Source organism: Chaetodon trifascialis, chromosome 2, assembly GCF_039877785.1.
Source record: "Chaetodon trifascialis isolate fChaTrf1 chromosome 2, fChaTrf1.hap1, whole genome shotgun sequence".
Taxonomy (NCBI): Eukaryota; Metazoa; Chordata; class Actinopteri; order Chaetodontiformes; family Chaetodontidae; genus Chaetodon; species Chaetodon trifascialis.
The window spans coordinates 29,790,304-29,814,160 of record NC_092057.1 but is presented as its reverse complement, the minus strand read 5'-3'; the positions used below and the strand labels follow the sequence as shown (position 1 = coordinate 29,814,160).

The 23,857-nt window shown below is 39.8% G+C and overlaps 1 protein-coding gene across 1 annotated transcript; it reads left to right on the top strand.

Annotated features, from left to right (window-relative positions):
* Positions 1-578: 578 nt before the first annotated feature.
* cep44 (centrosomal protein 44) lies at positions 579-23,857 on the top strand. Its single transcript, XM_070979260.1, has 10 exons — positions 579-735; positions 933-1,030; positions 10,460-10,607; positions 10,774-10,911; positions 20,591-20,743; positions 21,509-21,634; positions 22,105-22,203; positions 22,355-22,426; positions 22,974-23,011; positions 23,230-23,857. The coding sequence occupies exons 2-10, from the start codon at positions 939-941 to the stop codon at positions 23,288-23,290; spliced, it is 927 nt and encodes a 308-aa protein (XP_070835361.1). The 5' UTR covers positions 579-735; positions 933-938; the 3' UTR covers positions 23,291-23,857.

Genomic DNA, 23,857 nt, shown 5'->3' with positions numbered 1-23,857 from the left:
GGCAGGACAAATGGGACAGGGATAGCAGCAGAAAGAAATACTATAATGTGCAGAAATCCATTACAACACAGGGTGTATATAGAGGTAATAGAAGAGAGGAGACTGTATTAACCAGATTAAGATTTGATCATACAGGTCTTAATAAAACAATGTTCTTGATAGGGAAAAGTAATTCAAATGAATGTTCGGGGTGCAAAATAACAGAAGATGTGGAAGATGTATTGATGCACTGTTGGAAATATACAGGAGAGAGGACAGAATTAACGCAAAAGATAGCAGAGGCAGGTAGAGTATGGAGTCTCGAGGATATTCTGGGAACAACAGGAAAAGGGGTACAGGACACACAGAAAGCTTTAGTAGAGTATTTGAAGGAGACAAGATTATATTGTAGAATTTAAGGTTAGCTGAGGGTTGTTTTTTTTTTATTATGTTTTGTTTTGTTTGTTTAAAACTTCAATTTATTAAATATCAATTAATTGATATACAAGAATCCTTGTAGTAACTCATGCTATATACTCCAGTACAGTAGGTGGCGGGATGCACCTAATAAGCTATGGTCGCAACCCGCCATTAAACCAAAAGAAGAAGAAGAAGAAGAAGAACGAGGGACAGCCAATCATCTGGCAGTCGATCAACCGACAGGAACAAACAAACAAAGAAAAAAAAAACCCTAAAACAGCTAGCATTAGTTGCAAAGACGTGTTATTCGACTTTCTGCACATTTTGGAACAGGAGGTGAGTGACTGTAGAACAATGAGTTTGGGTTTTGAATTGAATGTTTAGCTTGGGTTGTAGTGTATAAACTACCTTTGTTTTGACAACATGTTTGTAACGTCATTGTAGCTGGCTGTAACTTCAGACAGTAAATATAGTTGGCTAGTATTTTGTGAACGTTACAGCCGTTTAAGTTGTCGCTTCTGTCTTGCTGACAGGTAAGGATGCTGTCTACGGGAGATGTCCACGGCGGTCTGCGTAAACTAGAAACTCTCCTGCGGGTGATAAAGTATCCAGGACATGCCGACTACAATGGGTAGGCCATTAAAACGCCAGTAACGCAAACTTAAGGCACACAAAGTAGCATAAAAATGACACTATTAACGTTATACGGCACAACAATTTAATAATAAAGCAACACATAATGTTGCCGTATGACTTACGCCTTAAGTGTAGCTTTATAAACGCTCAGCATTCCTAAATTGCTGACAGAGGTGAAATTTGGTTTTATATTCGACATTCGTTTGTTTTTTTGTGTTTCTAACTTTAATAGCATCATGAAAACCGCACCAATTTCATCCAGGTCGGTATTATTTTGGAGAGATAAGTAAGCCAGACATTTCACAGGTCTCATCAACCCACCAACCTCAGTGGTTGTGGCGAAAACTCAAAGGAATGCTGAATATCCTTCCGAGTACCATGCAGAAACCGGAACGCTTAGGGACCGTCGTAAAATTGCAATCTCTGATTTTTCTGTTCAGACAACCAAAAAAATAATGACAACAACACACAAATACTGTCATTACCAGAAGGCTGAGTCTCACAGCATGTTATTCACTCATGCTCAATAGTGCCACCATAGGGTTGGTTATTAAGCATTTTACCTTTTGGCAAATGAACCGTGAGGCATATCAAAACAGTATTTGGACAGTAGGTTCTGTAGATGAAGCCGATTCAAATAGTATAGGCCACGCCCATTTGCGCCTGTAAAAATTTTCTGTCATTTTGGATTTTCTGCTTAACACATTTTCTGTCTCTATTGCCACATATTTCATCCAATATTCATCAAATTTGGTACATGTCATATTTAGATGACCCCGAACAAGACTTTTCAGTTACATCTTTGATATCAAATATGGTTTGTCTGTAATTTGCCATCAATTTCTTAAGGCTGTTGCATGGTAATGCACAATAGAAGTTCAACCACATTTATAAATGTTGTACATACAGCCACGATGCACAAGTGTGTCATATTCGAGCCATTTCTGTCATGGGGGGTGCTGTAGCCAAAATGTAACATGAATTTTAGATGTGTATTGTTGTTGTTGTTATGACAAAATTTGTTGCAGAGTTTCTTCATAAGCAAGGCCAGGCAGTGTAGGCAGTGGCAGCAGCGCTGGGCAGGCAGTCACCCTCAAAATTTCGTTTATGTTATAAATTTTCTAGTTAATTATTATTATGAACTATGCATTAAATGTACCATTTACTTTACTATTTACTGGTCAATACCATGTACATTAATCCCATTTTATTGAGATTAATGTACATGCTATGCTATTTCAAAATGAAACTGAGAAATATTCATAAAATATGCTCAATGAATACTAATAGTTTCTGGGATATAGTTAATTGTTTTTCTGGGAGAAAATGGTTGTGAAAGATGAAGACCAACCTTCCAAACAGATAAGAAGTAGAATGGTGTTGGTGGGTTGAAATTTCAGAGAGCCATTAAAAAAAAAAAAAAACTGAGAAATGTTCATAAATAATGTTCAATGAATGATAAAATTTTCTGGGATATCTTTTACATGATTTTCTGTGAGAAAATGGTTGTGAAAGATCAATACTAACCTTACAAACAGATGATAAGTAGATCTGTGTGGGTAGGTTGAAATTCCTGAGAGCTATTTCAAAATAAAACAGAGACATATTAATGAATAATTCTCAATGAATGGTAATTGTTTGTGGGATATTTTCACATGATTTTCTGGGAGAAAATGGTTGTGAAAGATGAATAACGACCTTACAAACACATGAGAAGTAAATTGCTGTTTGTAGGTTGAAATTCCAGTGAGCTATTTCAAAATAAAATAGATGTATATTAATAAATAAAGCTCACTGAACACTTAATCTGTTAAGGACATTTGCATTTTTTTTTTCTGGTAAACAGATGTTTGTGAAATCTTCATAATAACCTTACAAAAAGATGAGAAGTAGTTTGGTGTTGATAAGTTGAAATACCAGTGACTTATTTCAAAATAAGTGAGACATAAAATTAAGGCATATTCAATATTTTGTAATAATTTAAAAGAGAAGAAAAATGTAGGATAGAAAATCTGAAAAAATTCATACAGATAAAGTTTGTCTTTATATTAAAATGGGATTAATGTACATGGTATTGACCAGTAAATGGTACATTTAATGCATAGTTCATAATAAAAATTAACTAGAAAATTTCTATGGAATTTTGAGGGTGACTGCCTGTCCGGTGCTGCTGCCACTGCTTGCACTGCCTGGCTTTGCTTATGAAGAAACTCTGCAACGAATTTTGTCATAAGAACAGCAATAATACACGTCTAAAATTCATGTTACATTTTGGCTACAGCGCCCCCCCCATGGCAGAAATGGCTCAAATATGACACACTTGTGCATCGTGGCTGTATGTACAACATTTATGTGGTTGAAATTCTATTGTGCATTACCATGCCACGCCAGATCTAACTGAAAAGCCTTGTTCAGGGTCATCTAAATATGACATGTACCAAATTTGATGAATATTGGATGAAATATGTGGCAATAGAGACAGAAAATGTGTTAAGCAGAAAATCCAAAATGACAGAAAATTTTTACAGGTGCAATTTTTTTCTTTTTTCTTTTTTTTTGTGCAATATGACATTACAGTGACAATACAGGACAGACAAACCAGTTGTGAACAACAAACAACAACAACAACATTTGTGGGGTTTTTTTGTGTGTGTGTGTGTGTGTGTGTGTGTGTGTGTGTGTGTGTGTGTGTGTGTGTGTGTGTGTGTGTGTGTGTGTGTGATATGAGAGTAAGAAAAACGGTATTATATATATATATATATATATATATATATATATATATATATATATCGTCGCTGTCCGATAAAAAACACGTATCTCCACTTTTAACGATTTTGACTTTCCATTGGCTAAGGAATATTCACATTCTCCTCCAGCAACAGGTAGCATTGGGGATCCAAGTGACCAATGGAAAGACGTTTTATTACATCATATATTTAACACGTATCTCCATTGGGTGTCAGAAGTGTCCATCAATGCGCGTATCTCCCGTATGCGCGTATGTCAATCTATTGTATGACAACTGTGTTCAAGTTTTCGACTAGTTAACAGACATTCATGATTGTCATTTGCACGTAGTATTTCACATATTTTCGTTCTGTACAACTCAATCCTGAGGGCTAACCTTAGCCTGTATATCAGATGATTTGTCATGTCCGTAACACAGACTGTATACCGTCAGTACTTGGCAGACTTATTATAGCATCTAACGCTAGGCTAATGTTGTCCTTGCATGATGCATGCATGCCAAATGTATCTGTTCAGGAGGAAACACTGCACCGTTTCTTGTAAGCCTGCTATCAATAGTTTACAGATTTAGTGGGACATGAACGGGAGACTCGAGGCTCGTAAATGACCGGACATCATTGGAATGCATTATTTAAAAAACACGTATGTCCAATGTCACTCACAACAACGCACGTAAATCCGATTAAAATACTAAACGGGTTGCTAATCACCGTGTAACTATAGGTTTTCATTTCGAGTCCTAAGTGTGTCTAATTACTGTGTTTTGGGTTTAATTTGTAAGTTAATTGACGAGTAAAACACTTTTTTCATGCTCCTGAAAAAAACGAGTTTTGGAGATACGTGCTTTTTATCGGACAGTGACGATAGAGAGATATATATATATATATATATATGCTGGAGCAGTAGCCCTTTGAAAAAGGGGGAGATTTTTTCGCATTTTTCGGCTCATCCCTTTCATTTCTTATGGGAATTTTCGTGCGTTTTTCGTGTCTTACGACGCAAAAAATGCGTATTCTGTAGAGAAAAATAATAGCACACCATTCCCAATCGAGCTGCACGTTTTGATATATAATTCACCTTGGTGCTCTCAAAACTGTAGGACTAATAGCGAACTGAAATTTGTACGGAAGAAGAATAATAAGAAGAAGAAGAAACACGCAGAAGAACAATAGTGGTTCAGTGCTGAAGGGGAAGTCCCCTGAAGGGGACTCGATGTGAAGCCTCATTGCCACATACTTTGGGTCGCTCTCCAGCCGCTCTTGAAGTGTCTGGCAGAGTTGGGAGAGCCTCTTACTGCGGAAAGATGGAGGCTTTGTGATCCACCCAGCTTCCCCTTCCACGGTGTCATCCTCCTCATCAGACATCATGTCAGCAGTCCTGCTGGGTGGCTAGGACGCTCCTTCTTGCTTCCAGCAGCTGTAAATACAGGTATTAATATAATATTAGTACCGCTAAAAAACAATAACACATGATAACATATGTGACCATGTTTGTCAAAAACAATGCAGCTAATAAATAAAATTCAGCCCATTTTACATTGTTGTGAAAATAAAGTGGCATTCATGTAACTCTTACGCGCTTCCTTCTCTGTCTGCTGCGAGCTGAAATCTTTACAGCTGCTGCCTGAACTGAAAGAGCTGGCTGGGCATACCTGAAGCTCCTCCGCACCGTCTCATAATATGTCTTACAGGCCGCTGGAAGAAAATATATATATATTGGTTTGAAATAATTAAGACAGGCTTCAGGAAAGTAAAAACAACAACAAGAAATAACAGAAAGGGGTTAAAAAAAAAACTTGCATAAAAGGACTCCTCTGTCCACACCATCCATGTCTGGACTCCCAGCTAAAGTGGCTATCAAGTGTGATGTCACCGCTTCGTTGTGGGATGAGTTCAGTCTGTAAAACACAAAAAGTACAAACAGGTCATGCAACATTTATATTTACTTATATTCTGCAGAATATTTCCTGTTTATTTCTGTGTATTTTATTAACTAACCCCTGCTCAGGTTCATATCACCTGTCGTTTCCGTCACTATTGTGCAGTCGCTGCACCTTTTTCTTTAAAATACAAAATACATTGTAATGTTAAATGTAACGTGAACGGTTAACAAACGTTCGGAATGTAGTGCAATAAGAATAATAAAGGTTTGGCGCCCTAAAAACTGCACAATGTAGTATTAAATGCTAACGTTACTTACTGCAACTTGTGCACCCGTCTCTTCGTCTCCGCAGCTGCAGTTCGGTCAGGGCTGCTCCTCCAGAGCGAGCGGTCTGGCTTTTATCTCAGCCATTCTCCTCGCCAGTTGCGCGATCGGCTGCGTTACCAGCCAAGACAATCCACTGAAGGCGCTCAGCAGTTTCCTCTCTAAATTGTTTGGACTTTCTGGATGAAGACGACGTTCAGCCATTGTATGAACAGAGTTAAAGTTTAGCAGGACCCGAAACATAACTGTTCTAATCCAAGCTCCATTCGCGTTCACAGACGCGCCAAGGGTGTTTTCTGCCTACGTCATTGCGTCAGGGGAGGCGTCCAATCATATGCGAGGTTGCGCTCTTGGAATTTCTCGAGACTATTTTTGTTGCGTAGAAAGAAAAACATTTTTGCTACGTATTTTGATTTTCTATTTTCGTACCTGCATATTTAATAAAATATGTAAACTTCTTTAAACTGACATCATCGAAAATGAAAAAAAGAAAAGTTACTTTGGTCTGTTCCATTTTTATTCCTACTTAAAGAATCAGCAGTGGACTCACCCTGCTGGAATTTTGCAAGCTAATCATGTTCATCTGGTGTTGTGGTGGCAAAATGCGAAAAATTGTGACGTGTTTGAATTTGATTTAGTGGATTTAAGTGGAAAATGAAAGGCTTTTGAGAATCAGGACACTTATCCTGTATGTAACCTATAAAATTATTTAAACACACTTAAGTCCTCATGAAAAAAAAATCTTTGTCTGTATTCTGTAGGCATAGAACACACACACACACACACACACACACACAATCCCAATTTGCAGTTGTATAGCTTGCAGCATTTACATTTGCATTTTAACACAGAGGTCACAGGGGCTGACCATGAGGGCCTGCTCTAACAGCAGGAACATGTGGAGAGGGCTCAGGACCATCACAGACTACAGGGGAAAGAGCTGCAGCATGGGGGAGGTGTCTGCTTCTTTCCCTGAGGAGCTGAACTCCTTCTATGCCCGTTTTGAGGATAACAGCAAGCAGGAGGTGTTGCTGGAACAAGTCAACTGTCCTTTCCAGCTATCCCGGGTTGATGTGTGTAAAAGCCTTAAAAGGGTGAATGTACATAAATCTCCTGGACCGGACAACATCCCAGGCCGTGTCCTCAAAGTGTGTGCACACGAACTGGCAAATGTCTTCACCAACATTTTCAACCTTTCCCTGCTCCAGTCTGTAGTTCCCACATGCTTCAAGAAAACCACAATTATCCTGGTACTTAAAACGCCTAATGTGAGCTGCTTAAATGACTCTTGGGCTATAGCACTCACCTCCACCATCATGAAGTGCTTTGAAAGGTCAGTTAAGGCTCACATCTCAGCCTCCCTGCCCTCCACACACAACCCTTTGCAGTTTGCCTACAGGCCTAACAGGTCCACAGATGATGCAATAGCATTTGCACTCCACACTGCCCTCTCACCTAGACCAGAGGAACGCATATGTGCGAATGCTGTTCATTGACTCCAGCTCTGCTTTTAACTGCATTGTCCCATCAAAACTCGTCATGAAGCTCAGGGCCCTGAACATCAGCTCCTCCCTGTGCAGCTGGATCCTGGACTTCCTGACGAACAGACCACAGATGGTGCAAATTGGCAACATCTCCTCCTCCACACTGACTCTGAACACTGGGCCCCCCAGGGCTGTGTCCTAAGCCCTCTGCTTTTCTCCCTCTATACCCATGACTGTATGTCCAAGAACAGCTCCAACACCATCATTAAATTTGCTGACGATACCACCATCATTGGCTGCATCACAGGTGGTGATGAGTTGGCCTACAGAGAGGAGGTGAGAGCACTGATGTCATGGTGCAGTGACAACAACATCCTGCTCAGCGTCAGCAAAACAAGGAGATGATTGTGGACTACAAGAGGCCTCAGGGAGGAGGACACGCCCCAATCCACATCGAGGGAGCAGCATTGGAGAGAGTCAGCAGCTTCAGGTTCCTGGGGATCAACATCAGCGAGGACCTCAGCTGGACTCACCACACGGACCTGATTGTAAGGTCAGCAAGACGGTGCCTCTTCTTCTTGCGGCGTCTGAAGAGGTTTGGCATGAACACTAGGATACTGTCAAACTTCTACAGATGCACCATCGAGAGTATCCTGGCTGGAAACATCACGGCCTGGTATGGCAGCTGCACTGCCCTAGAGCACAAAGCACTGCGGAGGGTAGTAAAATCAGCCCAGCGCATCACCAGAGCAGAGCTGCCAGCCCTCCAGGACATCTACAGCCAGCGCTGCAGCAGGAAGGCCAAGAGGATCCTCTCTGACCCCAGCCACAGACTGTTCATGCTCCTGCTGTCCGGCAGGCGGTTCAGGAGCATCCGGACTAAAACCAGCAGGTTCAAGGACAATTCTATTTTAATTCTATTTTATTTTTATGCTACCTCTATTTTAATCAGATTTATTTTTATATGTATTGATTTTATTCTTGAATATTGCACTGTGAAGCGATTATTGCACTGTGAAGTTGAGCACCAAGCACAAAAAAAATTTCACTGGTGAAATTTCACTGGTGACGATGTTACATTGTTACAAGTACATGACAATAAAGAATATTGAAAAAAAAAATCTTGAAAACCAATAACCACTTTTGCTGGTTTGTAGATTTATGGAACATAATGTTAAAAACGTTGTTAGATTCAGAGCCAGTACTTAATTTGGTTGGACACTCTACAGACTACAGCCGTCCTGGAAAGCATTACTTGTGACATTTGCTAATAGAATGACTTGTGACATCACAGTCAGCAGCGCGTAGGACTAGAGCAGAAGAAGTTCATTAATCACGGTGGGTGAAATTAAAAAATGTATATATTAAGAATGGCACAGTCGGTAATGCTGTTGCACTGTGTTATCAGAGAGAATATATGAAAGATATGCGTTACAGTTCAAACAGACGAATATTATTCATTAGGGATGCACCGATTTGATACTGGGATCAGTGTCAGTCCCGATATTGAAGAAAATTCTATACCGGGTATCGGTGACAATGGACCCTATCTATTCAGTCTAACGCAATGCTATAGGCGCTGTGAGTGGCGTCATGCTCAAGCAACACGCAGTGCTGAAGCACACATGATGTGGACCACATTGTTTTTAAAATAGAGCAAGCAATGCTAGCTCAATGCTACAAACTTCCGTGGGTCACACACCAGCGACACGATCGCAGGTACCCTGAAGTAAATGTAAGATGTACGTTGAGTAAAATCCACTTGATTCTGAGGAACAATGCCAGCAACATGCGAAAGGCGATGGACAGCATGAGAGTGCATAGTTTAGGCTGTGTTGCACACACAGTGCAGCTGGTTGTCACCAAGGGACTTCTATCACAGCGTGCTGTGAGTGATGCCGTTGTAAGTGGGAGACAGATCCAGTTACACTTGTTTTTTTTGTCTTTTTTACATGTTGTTTGACCAAGCTAGAGAAGCTGTTAGTTTAAGATTGTTGTACATGTGCACAGTTATTAAATAAATAACTCAGTGCATTTATATCTGTTTGTTTAAAAAAAAAAGGAAATAAATGTTTAAGTCAAGACTGATGAACAAAAGAATGATCCCAGTCTTGAGACAGACACACAATGAGACATACCATCAACTAATCATCAGATAACGGTATTGGTATCGGAGGTGAAAAAAGCAGATCGGTGCATCCCTATTATTGATACATTAAAAAATACATTTTATGTATGTAAGCAGATGTTACAAAGTGCTTCACAAGACAGTAAAAGCAAGACTAATGTAATAAAAAGAAAATAGTTCAACTGAGCAGCACAAAAATGATCAATGACATGGTAGTAAAATTATAAAAGAGGACAAAAGCAAATAGGTATATGCATTGTACGCACAGGCATACAACCATATAAATATTCACATACTCTGTACACATGCTTCACCACGTATGTGCACATAAAGACACATCATAAAAATCCCATCCTAATAAATTAGTTTTGAAATGTTTCTTTAAAAGTGCATATGGATATTGAAGAACTCCACAGGAAGTGCATTCCAGAGAGATTCTATTTCTATCTACACTTTACACAGTGTCGCAAAACTGTTTTGTTTTTTTTGTTTGTTTGTTTTTTATGTATATGTCTAATCACATTAAAAGATGCATGAACATTAGAATTTGTCACAGATTTGAAATTGAAGAGCAAAGTGATGCAAAAGTGATGAAAGGTGATTTGATTGGTGTCATTAACAAGTTCCACAAAGTACTTCAGCAAAGGTATCTCTGTTGACTTTGCCAGCTATTGTCTAATGCAGTCCAGCACACTAAAGAAAACAAATCATGGTTGGATTTGATACCTTCACTCTCTGCCCAGGGACAGCTGTGTGTGAAATTTTAGCACTCCACTGAGCAGTGATTCTTTATTTTCTCAGTTTTCTTTTTTCCAGTTTTTCCTCACAGTCTTGCATGCTGTCTTTTTTCCTCCATCAGCCTTTCCAAAGGAGATCCCTCAGCTTTTCTACCTATAGTGAGTTTCACCCTCACCTCCTTCTCTCCACCTTTTGCTGAGCAACTAATGGCGACTGGACTTGAACTGACTGGCAAAAGTGACCTCAGATTCACTGACACTCTGTATAAGGTAACACATACACATTTGGAGCTCTGTGTTTTCATGGGTGAATAACAAGTAAAACGTTTCCTAATCTATCAAGCACAATTACAACTAATCTGCTAGTGTGCAGTGACAATTCTACTAAAATCCAGTAGTCCATTCCATTGTGAGTGTCTATGCTCTGTGTGTTTAGGTACTGCGAGATATTTTCCACTATAAGCCCATATTGAACAAGCAGCAGTTCCTCCAGTGGGGTTTCTCTCAAAGGAAAATCTCCATCATCTGTGACATTATTAACTTGGTCCTGAAGAAACACAATCAACTGAAGAAGGTATAGAGCGTGTGTGTGTGTCTTAAGTGCAGGATGTATAATCTTAGGGGCAGCAATACAGAAAACAGACAATTTATAAAAATTAGGGGCTTCCTGACTTGTATAAGCAGTTTCTTTTTCATGGCACCTAAACCATATGAACAGAAAAAAAACAAAAACACGCAGTTGTATTCTTGTGTTACGGAAGGAGATATGTCACTCGAACGTGAGGGTAGCCTCAATCAGACCCACTTACCATGTGCGTTCAAGCTCCATATGGAGACTCCTCCTGCAGGAGATCCGCTTCCTGAAAAATACTGTGTTACATCAAATTAACTGATAAAGTTTTATTCATCCACTATATTACACAATACATTACACACAATTTGTGAAGACAAAATGTGCTTAAATCGTAAAGCACAGAATTCAGAGAAATTACAATGGAAACCACAGACTTTGGGGAAAAAAAATGAAACAGAATCTTGAAAAGGTCCATCCTTGCTTGTGAATGACTGAGCCTCTCCAGGATGCCCCTTTCATACCCAATCATGATACTACCACCTGTTACCAATGAACCTGTTTACCTTTGTAATGTACAGGTGTTTTTGGAGCATTCCACACTATGCCAGTCTTCTGTGGCTCCTGTCCCAACTTGCTTGAAACTTGTTGCTGGCATCAAATTCAGATTAAGCATATACTGATGAGTTAAAATATTGATATTTTGTCTTTACACTGGTTTCAATTAAGTATTCGTCAGACAAGATTAGCTCATTATCACATTCTGTTTTATTTGTGTTTTACAGTGTCCCAACTTTTTTGCAGTTGGCATTGTAATAGGTATAGTATGATATTAAATAATATAATTGGAACACAGTATATGTGTATATGATAAATAGTATATTCTAAGTATATTATAATCTATGATAACTAGACATGTTACAGTTCTCCAAATTGACTATTCAATTTGATTTTCAGTTGAAACTTTTCTTTCACAACTGACGGCTATGCCATTGTCAGCCTATTAAATCTTGAATTCAACAGATCATTGTTATTATGCCCTAATAGCTGCCATTAAATTAAAAAAAAAAATAGACTTCATGGTATAGTGAAATGTTGATGTTTTCAATACGGTATCGATTCTTAATATTTTAAATGTTTTCACACTTATTTTCCACGCAATTGATATACCAGCTGTTCTTTCTTCTACTGAGAGCAAGTTGACACACACACAAACACACACACACACCTACATTTTGTCCCCACAAGTAAGGTGAGTCCCCACAACAAGAGTAATACATGGGCACACATATATACACACACAGATACACACCACTGCAGTGCCCACATAGCCCTACCTCCTCTTAATCACTCGTAGTGCTGTGTCCTCATTACTCATCTCATTTGCTCCAGTTAGGTTACAGTGCGGCTCAGTGAAGATGGCAGGACAGTCTGCAGGACAGTTTTGGCTGACTTTGCATTTAAGGCAAGTGATCATGACCTCTTTAAAGAATTTCAAGAGAGGCATTAAACAATATGGCCCAGTAAACTATTATTCATAAGTGTGTTTGCCTGTTGTTGGCCCAACAGGCATTAGTAATTCTCAAAGTAAAGCTAATTCCCCTACTTTTGACTATGGTCAGAAGTAAATTAACTTAAAAAGCAGTTAGAATGGTCCTCAGGTGTTGCATACCCAGCCTCACAAGGGTTTTTGTGACATGTGACCTAAGTGCCACTGCTCTGTAGTCATCAAGAGCTCTGGAAATATCCTTTCTGTGGCACTCGAATGATGCAGGAGGTCTTCCATTGTTAAGGCACTTTCTTCAACCTCAAAGAAAGATTGAAGAGGTGCTGGAAGGTTGCTACAAGATGTCCAGCACAAATTTTAAGTGTTGTGGGATTTATGTCATCAGGACCACTGGCTTTCATTTGGAGCCTGGAGAGCACTCTTTGTATCTTGTTGGTGGTAATGGTGGGGCTGGGTGGTGGTGGGGCGTGCAGTGAGTTATAAGTTTCCAGCAGTGGTTGATAAGTTGTGGAGAAAGTTGGGGGATAGAAAGAGAAAACGAGAAGATAAAGCTTTGGTTGAGATTTTTAATATGTAAACAAAAAGAAAAAGGGAAACTCAAGCTACACCTTTTATTTGATTTACATCAAATAAAGCATGTCATTTTAAGATGCACTTTTCTTAAAGCTAATGTATTTTATTTTTAAATGCAGCCTTTATTTTCTTTGACATGAGAAAAGAAGTTTTATCATATTCCTCCATTTCAAAGTAAAAACTGACAGTAGTTGAAATATTATTGAATTGTACTTATTTGTTGACTACATAATAAGCATTGATACAATTACTAGACTGGTTAAATATATATGGCACTGAAAATGCCAGTTAGACATTATGATGTTCTGACCTTTGCTTCAGGAACTTTTCTCTAACTGGACCTCTTTGAATTTTCATTGAATAGCCCTGATGTAAATAATACAAATTCTCTCAATACAACCAAAAAATATCCTTTTTGGCTTGTTTCATGTAAGGAACAGAACAGGTGTTGACCAATATGTAAAGTACTAGTTCACAATTTAGTAACGCAATTTCAAGAATTAAAAAAATATAGACAATTGGCAAACCTATCACCTAAAGATAATCAGCAATTTACGGCCAGTTTACGGGGAAGTTCACCCGCTCCGAATATCGTCGGAAACGGACCTTCTGTCGGCAGGGGGTGTGGTTATTCACGCCTCCACGAAGGTGCGAACAGCTCTAATTAGCACATGAATGCTACCAACGTTGATCTACTCAGGCTGGCCTGCTGGCTTCACAAACAATCATTGGATGATTCCACAGGCATTTTAAAAGGAAACCCTCATGTGATTAGATAGCAACTCCAATCACATGAGTGATCATGCGATTGGACAGCAACTCTGCTGTTATTGGTTATCTGTGCACCACTTAAAAAAAAAAAAATATATATATATATATATATATATATAATTTTTATTTTATTTAATTTATGTAATAATTTATTTTATCCACCTTTTGAAAACTACACTACCACACATTAGAACACAAAGAACACAGTTGACAGAAACATTTTTTTTGTTACTTTATTTTTTTTCCAGATTTTTGCTTATGCATACACCATTCACACTTTACAAGTATAACAAGAAAACAAACACTCAAACATATAAGAACACTGGAACAGGGGGCACATACAAACTAGTGAGGGCATTGGTATCAATGGTGTCACAATCACTTGACAAAGCATTTCAAGTACAAGATAGGTTGTTTCTCTTTTGAATATAGCTGTCCCACTTTCTCCAAAGTGCTTCTCCCTTGTCCTTTTTAAGTCTCAGACTAAAAGTTAGCCATTCCATATTTTGGATAGTGTCAATTATGTTTAGCCATTCTTTAAGGGTGGGCGGGTCCTTTTGAAGCCCACATCGTGTTATGGCCTTTTTACTTGCCGCCATGAAGACTTTCAAAAGATATCTGTCCGCCCTAGATGTTTCCAGGTCTATGTTCCCCAGATAAAAAGACAGACAGGAGAATTCAATGTCATAGCCCAGGACTTCTCTGGTTACTTTGTGAACCCCATCCCAAAAAGGTCCGAGGGCGGGGCAGCCCCAGAATATGTGTGCGTGGTCTGCTATGGAGTGGCCACATTCTCTCCAGCACTTGGGTGGGAGTCCAGTCTGTTTGGACTTTCGTTTTGGTGTTATAAAAAATCTGACACAATTTTTCCAAGAAAAGTCCCTCCATTGTTGTGAGGCTGTAGTAGTAATTTGTGTGTTGATAATATTAGTCCATTTCTCTGAGGAGATAACAATTCCCAGCTCTGTTTCCCATTTTCTCTTTGTCGTATGGCCTCGTAGTTCGACTATGTGCCTGTATAGTTCACCAATAATTTTCTTGAATAGTTTTGAGTTATAAGCTCTGGTAAACGTCTGGGTAGTACCTGATACATTATTTGGCAAGGATCCTTTAACATTCTTGTCAAAAATAGTGCCAGAGTTGTAAATACCTATAGAAATCGTGTCGGCCTAGACCATATCTCTCCGACATAGTTTTAAAATCTATGAATTCCTGATTGTCAACCAGCAGACAGAGCGCTGTAACTCCCTTGCTCACCCATTGGGCAAAGCTATTATCATTAATAGCCGACCCAAAGCTCGGGTCACAAGCTGGCCACAATAACAATCGAGTTTCTCCCTGAATTTTAAGTGTCTTCACCAGACCAGACCAGATTTCTATTGAAACTTAACCCACCGATTCTGGATATTATGTTTTGTAGCTGGAATATATCCTAGTAAACACTGAGGGGGCTTATCTGAAAGTGCAAGCTCAATAACTTTCCATTTTGCAAAATATTCTTGATTGCACCAGAGCATTAGCAGTCTTATTTGTGATGCAAGATTGTAATCCTTGAGGCTCGGTAGACTCATACCTCCACAGCTCTTTGGCAGCTGCAGGGTTATATATCTTTTCCTAGGGGCCTTGCCACTCCAAATAAAACGGGATATTAATTTATCCCATTCGCTAAATTGACTATTAGGGATTGGAATAGGTAAAGACTGGAATAAGTACAGTAACCTGGGTAAAATATTAGTTTTTGTTGTCAATATTCTATTGCCAAAGTCAAGGGGCGGGGAGGCCCATCTATCTAGATCTTCTTTTATCTTTACAGTAATATGGTTGTAATTACTACTATAAAGCTGGGATAGGTCCTTAGTTAATGTCACACCCAAGTATTTAATTGATGGAGAGTCCCAGTTGAATCTGTATCCGTTTTTGAGTTCTGGTGTTGGGGTAAAATTGAACACTAAAGACTGCGTTTTATCAATATTAAGGGTGTAGCCTGACATGGCACCATACATCTGTAACAGATTCATTAGTCTGGGAACTCCAGACTCAGGATTTCTTAAATTGACTAAAATATCATCTGCAAAAAGGCATATTTTGTTCTCTCTACTTCTTATTGTGATACCTTCTAGTTCTGGGTCTTGTCTTATTGCTTGAGCAAGTGGCTCAATAAATAGGTTGAAGAGTCCTGGGCCGGCCGGACAGCCCTGGCGACAACCTCTATATAAGTGTACGGTTTTAGACAGACCTCCATTAACTTTAATTCTGGCCATAGGGGATGTGTACAATGTTTTAATACTTTTTATGAACAACTCATAGAAGCTAAATCTTCCGATAACCTTATAAAGAAACTCCCACCCGACCGAATCAAATGCTTTTTGTGCATCCATACTTAGTAGGATGGCGCTGAGTTTTTCTTTTTTAATGTATTCAATTATGTGAAGGGTCCTCTTTATGTAGTCTTGGGTCTGCCTGCCCTGAATAAACCCACACTGGTCTTCATCTATCAGTGAAGGCAACACTTCCTCCATTCTTTTGGTTAAGATAGCTGCATATATTTTATAGTCCTGATTCAAAACACTAATGGGTCTATAGGACCCACATTCTTTTGGATCCTTGCCCTCTTTTGGGATAATTGAAATAGTTGCCTCTCTCCAATGTATACTGTCTGTCCCGCTTGTGAAAGTGCCTCCAGACATCTATCAAACCAAGATCCTGGGTTCTCTTTTTGATCCATTTTTCAGTGGTTGTGATTCTTCTCTTTTGATTTGCTATGTCAAGACCTGGATTAAGGATCATATCGAAGTCACCCACACAAATGGTAACTCCAGCAGATTCAAATGCAAGTAAATCAAATATTTTCTTATAGAATTCCCTACTGCTACATGGGGGTGCTCACACATTAAGTAGGGTGACCTCTCTTTGGTCTAATTTACCTTTTACCATTATAAATCTGCCGTCCCTGTCTTTAGTTTCTGATAGGAATTCAAAATGAAAAATGCTGTCGCCGTTTCTCTGATTTAGATAAGAATGTAAGAACAACCAAGGCTCATGTACGGTGATATGGGGCAAATGATCAAAGCTGATCACTCAATTTCCGTTCCAGTTACACGTTGAAATCCACGAAGCTTGTCACGGATACTTAGCTGGTATTTCCCTCCGTGTCAGGCGCTCTTTGCAGTTTCCCAAGAGGAGCTCATCCGCGTCGAATCTGTCGGTGCGTCATCACCCCTCGATGGCACCGGGATTCCCCTTGACCGTAAATCCACCGTCACTTGGCCTGCGCTGTCATACGTGACTGTCCCTGAATCCAGGAAGACTCGCATTTTAGTCAGCGGAGTGTGGAAACGAATCCCCTTTTCTTTCAATAGTTTCTTAATCGGCAAATATTACTTCCTTTTCTCCATCACTCCTGTCGTGTAGTCGTGATCAAAGTAAATCCTTTTCCCTTCCACGGTGATGGGTTTCTTCCAGGCCGCGCTGAGAACCTTCTCCTTAGTTGTGTATCTCGCGAATCTCGACTTCGGGGGAGCAGACTCTGGAGGTTTGGCACCGAGCGCCCTGTGGGCATGCTCAATGCCCAGATCAGACACACCGATGATGTTGTTCACCTCGATGTTGGTTTTAATCAGATTTTCTATGAAGTTAGTCATTGAGGTTCCCTCAGCCCCTTCTCTGATGCCGTAAATCCGGATATTGTTGCGGCGCGAGTGTCCTTCGAGTTCAGTAATCTTGGCTTGTCAAGTCAATTAAGTTCTCTGCACGTTGGTCAAAACATCCTTCACCTCTACGCTGAACGTTTCCACTTCTCCGATACGTGATGTATGATGTCCTCTTTAAAGTTGTGCTGGAAGTCCGATAGCTGTTTGGAGATGTTATTTTCCAGCTTGGACATTGCCTCAGCCATGGAGTTGCGTTATGGATCAAGTCCAAGGAGACTGTTTCTCCTAGCATAGCCTCATCGCCGCAGCTAGCGTTAGCATCTTCTGTGTCTCTGCCAGCACCGTCTTTTGACATTTTGTCCTTTTTTACCGCTTCTTAATGACATACGAAGGACTCTTTCTTTCCCCCCTTGCATTATCTAGTGCTGTAAGCACTATTTAAGTTCAATCTCCTAGTTTGTGGGGGGATTTGTGGTAGTTAAGTCGAGAGCTGGAGTATCATCTTCTGTCTTGAGGCCACTGGAAGTCGACAGAAACATTTTGAAAAAGTCTTTAATGAAATCGTGGCAAACACAGATCAACAAGGATCAACCAAATAAAATCAGTGACTACTGGCGAAAAAAAGGAAGGAAATGTGCAGAGGGGTTCACTGATAAGAGTTTCTGGGTTGGGCCATGCCGCTGGTCCATGGTGCATGAAAAAAAAAAGAGTCTAAGGCCTCTGGAAATGCTTCTTTGCTGCCTCTGGGTCATACTGAGTTGTCGCCTGTCGCTTTGAAGGGGACTTGATGCGAAGCCTCTTGCGGTGTGTCGCCACATACTTTGGGTCGCTCTCCAGCCGCTCTTGCGGTATCTTGGCAGAGTTGGGAGAGCTAGGACACTCCTTCTTGCTTCCAGCAGCTGTAAATATAAGTATTAATATAATATTAGTCCTGCTAAGAAACAATAACACCTGATAACATATGTGACCATGTTTGTCAAAAACAATGCAGCTAATAAATAAAATTCAGCCCATTTTTACATTGTTGTGAAAATAAAGCGGCATTCATGTAACTCTTACCCGCTTCCTTCTCTGTCTGCTGCGAACTGAAATCTTCACAGCTGCTGCCTGAACTGAAAGAGCTGGCTGGGCATACCTGAAGCTCCTCCGCACCGTCTCATAATATGTCTTACAGGCCGCTGGAAGAAAATACATATTCGTTTGAAATAATTAAGACAGACTTCAGTAAAAACAACAACAACAACAAGAAGACACAATAGAAAGGGGTTAAAAAGAAACTTACATAAAAGGACTCCCAGCCATCAAGTGTGACGTCACCGCTTCGTTGTGGGATTAGTTCAGTCTGTAAAACACAAAAAGTACAAACAGGTCATGCAACGTTTACATTTACTTACATTCTGTAGAATATTTCCTGTGTATTTCTATGTATTTTATTAACTTACCCCTGCTCAGGTTCATATTGCCTGTCGTTTCTGTCACTATTGTGCAGACTCCGCACCTTTTTCTTTAAAATACAAAATACATTCGGAACGTAGTGCAATAAGAATAATAAAGGTTTGGCGGCCTAAAAACTGCACAATGTAGTATTAAATGCTAACGTTATTTACTGCAACTTGTGCACCCGTCTCTTCGTCTCCGCAGCTGCAGTTCGGTCGGGGCTGCTCCTCCAGAGCGAGCGGTCTGGCTTTTATCTCAGCCATTCTCCTTGCCAGTTGCGCGATCGGCTGCGTTACCAGCCGAGACAATCCACTGAAGGCGCTCAGCAGTTTCTTCTCTAAATTGTTTGGACTTCTCGATATGGTCGCTCTGCAACCAAGCTGTCCACTCGTCGCAGAGGAGTGCCTTCTGGGGTGAACTGAAGATGACGTTCAGCCATTGTATGAACAGAGTTAAAGTTTAGCAGGACCCGAAACATAACTTTTCTGATCCAAATTCCATTCGCGTTCACAGACGCGCGGAGGTTGTTTTCTGCCTACGTCATTGCGTCAGAGGAGGTGTCCAATCATATGCGAGGTCGCGCTCTCAGAATTTCTCGCCAAACAATTTTTGTTGCTTAGAAAGAAAAACATGCTGTGATTTAGCTAGGTATTTTGATTTTCTATTTTTGTACCTGCATATTTTATAAAACATGTAAACTTCTTTAAACTGACATCATTGAAAATGAAAAAAAGAAAAGATACTTTGGTGTGTTCCATTTTTATTCCTACTTAAAGAATCAGCAGTGGACTCACCCTGCTGGAATTTGCAAGCTAATCATGTTCATCTGGTGTTGTGGTGGCAAAATGCGAAAAATTGTGACGTGTCCAAGAACTGTAGATGCTTTAATTTTCACAATTTGATTTAGTGGATTTAAGTGGAAAATGAAAGGCTTTTGAGAGTCAGGACACTTATGCTGTATGTAACCTATAAAGTTATTTAAACACACTTTTGAATCCTCATGAAAAAAAAAATCTTTTTCTGTATTCTGTAGGGGCTGCACGGAGGGGCAGCAGGTAGTGTGCGTGCCTCACAGCAAGAAGGTTGCCGGTTTGATCCCCAGGCGGGGCCTCTCTGTGTGAAGTTTGTTCTTCCCATGCATGCGTGGGTTCTCTCCGGGTACTCCGGCTTCCTCCCACAGACCAAAAACATGCTCATTAGGTTAATTGGTGACTCTAAAATTGCCCCTAGGTGTGACTGTGAGTGTGAATGGCTGTTTGTCTTGTGTGTTGCCCTGCGATCGACTGGCGACCGGTCCAGAGTGTACCCCGCCTCTCGCCCGTTGACAGCTGGGATAGGCTCCAGCCCCCCCGCAACCCCGAAAGGGAATAGAAATATGGATGGATGGATGTATTCTGTAGGCACAGAACACACACACACACACACACACACACACACAATTCTAATTTGCATTTGTATAGCTTGCAGCATTTTCATTTGCATTTTAACACCTCATGGTCACAGGGGTTGAGAGAGAACTTCCATGGCAATTTACAGTGACGATAATTGATGGAAATGCTACTTTTCATGCAGTGATACAGGAGCATTAACAAGGATAAAAAGAGGTAAATGTTCGCGGGTAGGAGGGAGCCTCCTGTTGACAGAAAAGTGTGATGAGTCAGACCGGTGAATGATTTGAAATGTGAGTTGTTGAATGAATGTAATCTATCTTTAGTTGACTGTCATTGTGTTTTACCTGTTTCAGGTGTCTGATAGGCCATTTGTTGTGAATCACACAGAGAATCCTTCCACTTTTCCCATAAACACCCCCCATGTGGAAGCATTCTCCTCCAATTCACATGGAAATGGGATCACAGAGCTGGCAGGAGTGGACGAGGACAAGGATAACATTCCTCATGTAAGCATTTACCAAATCAGTATACAGACCTAGCAGAAGCTTGTGATAGACTTCAGTTAAACCTTTAGTGTGGAGCTTTGTGTCTCCCCCTTCTGCCAGTGAGAGTAATTACACAAACACTTAAGATACCATACTCCTAGTTGTTGAAGCCTACTCCTTCACAAGGGTTGGTCCCTCCTTTAGCTCTGGCAAACCAATCAGTGCTGGTTGATGTTAAATACATTGCACCAGCATGGGAATGTCACCATAGGCACCAGATTTAAAAACTTCAGTATACTGCAAAATGCAGTATTCTCTCTAGGCTTATCAGCATTTTGTGGACTCATTTGGCAAGGGATTGAATGTAACTCACTCCAGCTTTATTAGATTCAAAGTTTAGACCAGTTTGCCAAGGGATGCAGCTAATATGGTTTGAACAAGTTGTGGTCATTTTCCATTTCTGATACAATATGATACAGATAGACAGTGACAGTGGAGATTGAAAATCTATGAATATTTACTTAAAATACCTTTGTTTGAAACAATATTTTACTGCTTTGCAGCTTTCACGAAACAGATTTATTAAAATCTAAACGAGTAACTCTTAATATGTGGTTTTAAAACAAAGTATCAAAGTCTCTGTCTTTTCCATTACAAAATCATAGGCTAAAGACCTAAAGTTCTGAGGACCAATGTATCCACCCCCAAATCTTTTCAAAGGAGGATGAACACATGCCAATGTAAACTGTATTATAATTCCAGTCACTTGTCTTTTTTGTCTTGCAGTCATCAGAGGTGGAAGGAAGGCTCTCAGCACTAGAAGCTCAACTCGAGAGTCTTTCTGGGCTGCACAGGCTCAGTATTCTGGAGAAACGCTTGGAGGAACTTGAGAGACAGAGAAACGCAGACAAGGTAGACCAAACTTAACAAATTCTTTACGTCTTCGAAGGTTCCACATTATGGGTTACTTTGGGTGTCTAATTGAAAATGTTTGCATGCTTTAATGTAAAAAAAAGTTATTTTTCTCATACTTACTTATGGGGGGGGGGGGGGGCTCTTTAGCCTTTATGACAGAGACAGTGGAAGGTACGAAAGGAAAGAAAGGAAAGGTGGCAGAGAGAGGGGACAACACACAGCAAATGGGCCAGGTGGGAGTCGAACCAGAGGACTGACAGCCTCAATACAACTGAGTTATGGGGCGCCCCATGACATGCTTCATAATCCAAATTTATATATGAAAACCTCACTTTCTGCAATATGGCACATTTAATGTTTTATACCCTTTTTAGTATTTTTCCTTTATTGGACAGACAGATAACAAAGAAAATTTAGTAAAACATGACATTGCAGCCACCTTTTCTGTTTATCATATGATATTCCAGATTGAAGGACAGTTCATCAGTATACCCAAAGAGAGCTGGGAGAATCTATTAAGCAGACTCCTATTACTGGAAACTAAAGTGGAGCTGAGCAATACACAGGTAGGACAAGTGTACATACTGTAACATTTTCATTTTATTTCCATTCAGAGTGCTGTTACTTACCTTGAAAGCACTAAGCCAGTTTTCAAAATAATCACTAAGCATCTTTTCACAAAAAATGAACATTGGTGTTGCATCTCATCTCTTTCAGTTAAAAGCCCCACCACCATGTCCGTCAGCAGCCTCCTCATATTCTTCCAGCTCCATGTGCGATGACTCAAAGGTGACACACAGCAAAGGGCTCCCCTCTCTGTCACAATAGATAAACAAATCTAAGTTTTTGCAACTTTTAAATGCTGAGAGATTTTGCAGATGGAATACATTACAGTATTGGTTGTATTCTCACTTTCATGTTCCGTTGTGTTGTAAACATTTCACTTCCCAGTTTCCCCCATTTAAAAAAAAACAAAAAAAACAAAACGACTAAGCCTTGTGTGTGTAACTGGAGAAGATGAAATAAGTGCTCAGAATGGGTAGCTAGTGGCATTTGCAAACTAATGAACAAACTAACTAACAGAAAGCAGTGGTACTCTCAAATGTTATGACTGGACTATACAACAGTGCTTTACTGTAGCACATACACAATAATTTGACTAAATTTTGCGAACAATACGCAAGAAACTAGCTAGCCACCACCACATGCATGTCTAATGCTTTCAGCATTTCATTTCATGATGGTGCAGCATAAAGTCTTTCTTGAGTCCACATTACCCAATATTAGTTTGGCAATTAGAAGCATATTTTCTTGTCTCTCCTGTTTCTTTGTCCAGGAGGACCTCAAAGACCGCCTAGAGAGAATCACCAACATGTAAGTTCTTAATTATAGTTGTTCAATATTAAGCACTGACCTGAGTCTCTTAATGTTGCAAGGGTGGTGGTAGCTGCCATATTTAATATTATATGTATGATATTTGTCAGAGAGAACATAATTGGGACAGTTCATTTTACTGTGTGTATTTGTGTGAATGTGTATGTGTATTTGTGTGTATGTGTATGTGTGTGCGTGTGTGTGTCTGAAATTTGTAGGCTGAAGAGTACCTCCAGTCTGCTGAAGAACACTGAATCTTCCACAACACCCTGCAAATAAATTATGACGTACGATAATTATCTTAGGTTTAATGTCATTTCACACCACAATTTGTGCACTTTTATGTCTTCTTGGCATTGTTAATGTTCCTTATTAAAGCTAATTATCATTGTTATGTAATCAGCTTGATTTGTAGTTACCTAACAAGCTACTTATACTTTTAGACAAACCAAGAAACTCCTGTAGGTGCTTTTAACCCACAAGTGAAATGACTGAGGAGGTAATATTGTCACTGTGAAATTGACCCTCAATGGATGAGAGTACAGTGGATGAGTTCCACCGTGTTAGCTCTCCAATTCTTTATCCTTAAAACTGCAGATACTTGTATGGATGTGTTTCTATTTTCATCTATTAACATGGTAATAATTGTGATGATATTTCTTCTTTTTTCCAGTTTTCTTCTACCAAGCACATTTAAAAGTTAATTTTAAAATTAACAGTTGGGACACTCCAAAACTTTCCCAGTCTTTTGTTGCCCTCCCAACTTATTTGAAATGTGTTGCTGACGTCAAATTCTGAATGAGCATATATTTGCAAAAATCAATAAAGCTGATGAGGTAAAACATT